The sequence below is a fragment of the Psammomys obesus genome, unplaced genomic scaffold, assembly GCF_907164565.1.
Source record: "Psammomys obesus unplaced genomic scaffold, mPsaObe1.curated_primary_1811, whole genome shotgun sequence".
Taxonomy (NCBI): domain Eukaryota; kingdom Metazoa; phylum Chordata; class Mammalia; order Rodentia; family Muridae; genus Psammomys; species Psammomys obesus.
The window spans coordinates 619-4,256 of NW_026592732.1; the positions used below are offsets into that span (position 1 = coordinate 619).

The window sequence follows — 3,638 nt, forward strand, 5'->3', positions numbered from 1 at the left end:
CTGCCTCAGCCTCACAGGTGCTGGGATAACAGCTGCATTGCCACTCCTGGCCCTGAGGAAACATTTTTAGGGAGGTTAAGTTATGAACCCAAGAAGAGCTGGAACTGGCCAGATTTGAGCAGGAGTGCTGCTCAAATCTGACAGGGAGAGGAAGCTTTGTGAGTGTGCCAGTTAGGGACAGAGTCGTCCCTACATTGCTCTCCCTGGTTTGAGGGGCAGGAGGTTTGTGTAGCCACTGGAGAGAGCAGGGGTACGGCAGTTGATGTAAGACTCCACATGTAACTGTGGATGTCCACGTGGGGCAGCTAGTCAACCAGGGGAGAATTAGAAGAGACAAATTCCCCATCACACACCAGGAAAGAGGCCCCAGGGGAAACTCAGAGGGACCCGAAGACTCTCCAAGGGCGTATTGGCAGAGCATCTGAGAAGCCTCCAACAAGCCTCCAGACTCCTCAGCCCCTCAGATGACGAGGACCTTGTGGGTTTCCAGACTGAAGCCCTTCAGAGGCTTCTCCAAATGAGACTTTTGGAAGAGTCCCTGACTGAGACCAGAATACAGAGGGATTCCAGCAAGTGACCCAAGGAAGACCGTCTGGACATACGCGTTGCTTTCTGAGTGAGCAAGGGAATTTTGCCTGTAAGCTCAGGCAGTTCCAGGAAAAACAATTTAGCCTACTCCTGGGGTACCTGGTTGGTAGTTCGAAGGGCTGGTATTGAGGTGCTGTTCGGGGAGGGGGTAGGACTGAAGGAGGGAGGAGATGGCAGCCCGACCAGTTTGGAGAGGTTGTTGCCCACCAGGCAGCATGTGTACTCCCGTGTGCAAGGCAGGATGTCTGGTGAAGGCTCAGTGTGCCTTCCAACACCAGGGTGCGCTGCTTTCTCTGGCCCTTCCTTCCACCTTTTCATCTCTAGGATGTCAGGACTGGGGAAGGCTTGGCTCAGGGTTTCAGCAGGCCTGAGCATTACTAGCTTAGCTGGGAGAGAGAAGGGAGGAGTCAAAGCACACAGACCCTGAGGCCCTCTTTCAAGCTCCTTATCCCACAAACTCAGCTTGAATGGCTTGCTTCTTCCAGTGTCGATTCCCTCTGCTTCCCTGACTCTTGGCTGCTACGGGTTCTTACCTTCCCAGCTAAGATTCCCCCAACTTTTCTTCCTTTTTTCCCTGTGACTCGGTAGGGTGATCTTGTGCCAGGAACATCTCATACCCAGCCCTCCATGGTTTCTTCCTCGTGTTAGGGGTGGGGACTGACTCTAGAACTGTGGAGGGCGCGGCTCTCAAAGCTGGCTCCCAGCCTAGGAGGCTGCAATAGCTGGAGTGGCCCTGCCCCTGGCCTCCCCTCCCTTCCCCCAGGTATAAGAGCTGAGCTCAGGTGAGCTGGCTCCTCCATCCTGTCTCTGCAGCTGCCAGCAGGTAAGAGAGCCCAGCACGCCGTCAACCTAGATAGGCCCACTTCTTCTTGCCCGTCTTACAGAAGGTGGGAAGAATGTAGCTGAGATGAGGCCCAGGGGGAGTCCCTCTGAGTGGGTTGGCTTGGGGGCTGTAGCCTTAGCTCCTGGAGTTTGGGCAGAGGCTGTGTCTGTGTAGAGCAGACTCCAAGCCCTTTGGTGAAGATATATGTTGGGTGGAGCCAAAGCGACCACGAGAAAAAGAATGATGAGCTCTCCCCTCATCTCAGGCCTCCCCCTCTCTAGGCAGATCATGATCCATCAGCTCCTGTGGGGCAGGCTATAGGACAGACGACAGACTTCACTCACAGAAGGACCAGTGTACCAGGCACCATGGGACAGTGTCGGTCAGCCAATGCTGAGGTGGGCCCATTCATCTGGCCTGTCTTTCTGTTCTCACACTCTTTCCTTCTGTCAGAGGGTTCATTCCCCCACTCACTCTACTCTTTACCTAGGCCTTGTCCCGTAGGTACTGCCAGCCAGCCCCAAATCCCCTCCCTCATGCCTTCATAGGCTGATGATGCAAATAGATTTCTTCTGGAAATAGGAGTTCTGGGTACATGCCAGGGCCTGCCCTGCCTGGGATCGGGGGTGGTGGGGCTTGCCTAATCTGTGGCTTAGGGCAGAGGCCATTGTGGCCTAGATGTTGGGTTAGGGGAGAGGAGTGGGGCAGAATTCTGGGTTCTAGAATGTCTTGTAGTTGCTTTCTACCCTGTTGATTTTCCAAGGCTTCTGAGAAAGGTTTTGTAGGGTGGGTGGGCCTTCCTGACATGTGTTGTGTCTATATTCAGGATGCCCAAGAATTCAGTGATGTAGAGAGGGCCATTGAGACCCTCATCAAGAACTTCCATCAGTACTCTGTGGAGGGTGGAAGGGAAACACTGACCCCTGCTGAACTCCGAGACCTGGTTACCCAGCAGCTGCCGCACCTCATGCCGGTAATGAAGGGGTAGACCCCACCCCATGCCAACCCCTGACTTCCCAAGCTAGTGCCCCAAGACCCCACCCATGCTGGCCCTGGGAACCTCCTTCCATTCCCCCTTGCCAATACCTAGTAGGCTCCTCTCCTGTTGCTTGCCGCTGGCCAGGGTGGGGCAGGAAGATCTGGAAGGGCTGCCTTGCTAAGCTGTGATGTCTTTCCTGTCCTCAGAGCAACTGTGGGCTAGAAGAGAAGATTGCCAACTTGGGTAACTGCAATGACTCGAAACTGGAGTTTGGAAGCTTCTGGGAGCTGATTGGAGAAGCAGCCAAGAGTGTGAAGATGGAGGGCCCTGTGGCTCGAAGCTGAGGGTCTCTTCTTGGAACTTGTTGGGATGTTGGGGGTAGGGGATTTTAGAGGCCCTGAGCCTGGAAATAAAACTTCTCTCCACCTGCACCACCCTCTTCCCCAGCCTGTACCTCTCCTCATCTCTACAACATTCAGGCTCAGGACAGCTTTCCCTGGGGGCTCTGAGCAGCTCATGGGTCCAGAAGTCCTCATCTCAGTAGAGCTCAGGGGGTGGGTTGGGACTGGAGAGGCTGTGCAGGGACCCTGGCAGGGTAAGGGCCAAGTGATTTGGTAATAAGGGAAGGGTAGAAAGGAACTGGGCTATGGGAAGTGATTGAAGAGTGGGGCTGGGGCTCTGGCTGGATATTTGGTCCTGAAAAGCGTGTGTGAGAATCTATGCCTTCTAATCTTGTCCAACCTAAACTGTAGCTGTCTTCTCTGTACTATCCTTGCTGCTCCCAGCTCTGCCCCATCCTCCTTCCAGGGCCTGTTCCTGAGTAGAGGCAGGGGAAATAGGAGCAGAGCTGCAAAAGAGGCTGAGGAGGGTGTGACTTCATGACTTTGGGGTGAGAGGACCAGCTAGGTGCTTGGGCATTTATGGATGATAGTTATTTTATATCATTTGATTAATAAAAATATTGGAAAAAGTAAAATTTGTCTTGATTCTTTGTCCCTCTCCTTTGCCCATTATTCAGATTCCAGGGATGAGGGGTGCTCTGGGGCAAACGGTGGGTGGGAAATATGAGAATAGAGTGGTTGGCAGTGGGAAAGACCAGGTACTTCTTTCCATGGACTGGGTTGAGAGTGATCCTGCCCTAAAAGCTAGGGAAAGTCTGCCTCAGAGAGAGACAGGCTCCTCCATGCCAAGACTGGTCCTCCGATAGGAGATGAAAACATGCATGTTTACCCTCGGGAAGGAACGAAC

The 3,638-nt window shown here is 53.6% G+C and overlaps 1 protein-coding gene across 2 annotated transcripts; it reads left to right on the plus strand.

The window, feature by feature from the left end:
• Nucleotides 1-1,348: 1,348 nt before the first annotated feature.
• Nucleotides 1,349-3,366, plus strand: S100a14 (S100 calcium binding protein A14). Of its 2 annotated transcripts, none has more exons than XM_055615620.1 (4): nt 1,349-1,411; nt 1,693-1,809; nt 2,238-2,384; nt 2,597-3,366. In XM_055615620.1, exons 2-4 carry the CDS (start codon nt 1,780-1,782, stop codon nt 2,732-2,734), a joined length of 315 nt encoding a protein of 104 aa, XP_055471595.1. In that variant the 5' UTR covers nt 1,349-1,411; nt 1,693-1,779; the 3' UTR covers nt 2,735-3,366. The 2 variants fall into 2 exon arrangements, with proteins under 2 accessions (XP_055471595.1, XP_055471596.1); XM_055615621.1 differs by having other exon boundaries at nt 1,373-1,411; nt 1,677-1,809.
• Nucleotides 3,367-3,638: the final 272 nt, after the last annotated feature.

What these genes read in the sequence shown, in the direction of transcription:
- S100a14 (XM_055615620.1), top strand. Translation starts at nt 1,780, where the DNA reads ATGGGACAGTGTCGGTCAGCCAATGCTGAG. An exon ending in GTCGGTCAGCCAATGCTGAG is followed by an intron (nt 1,810 to 2,237) that starts GTGGGCCCATTC and finishes GTCTATATTCAG; the next exon opens with GATGCCCAAGAATTCAGTGA. An exon ending in AGCTGCCGCACCTCATGCCG is followed by an intron (nt 2,385 to 2,596) that starts GTAATGAAGGGG and finishes TCCTGTCCTCAG; the next exon opens with AGCAACTGTGGGCTAGAAGA.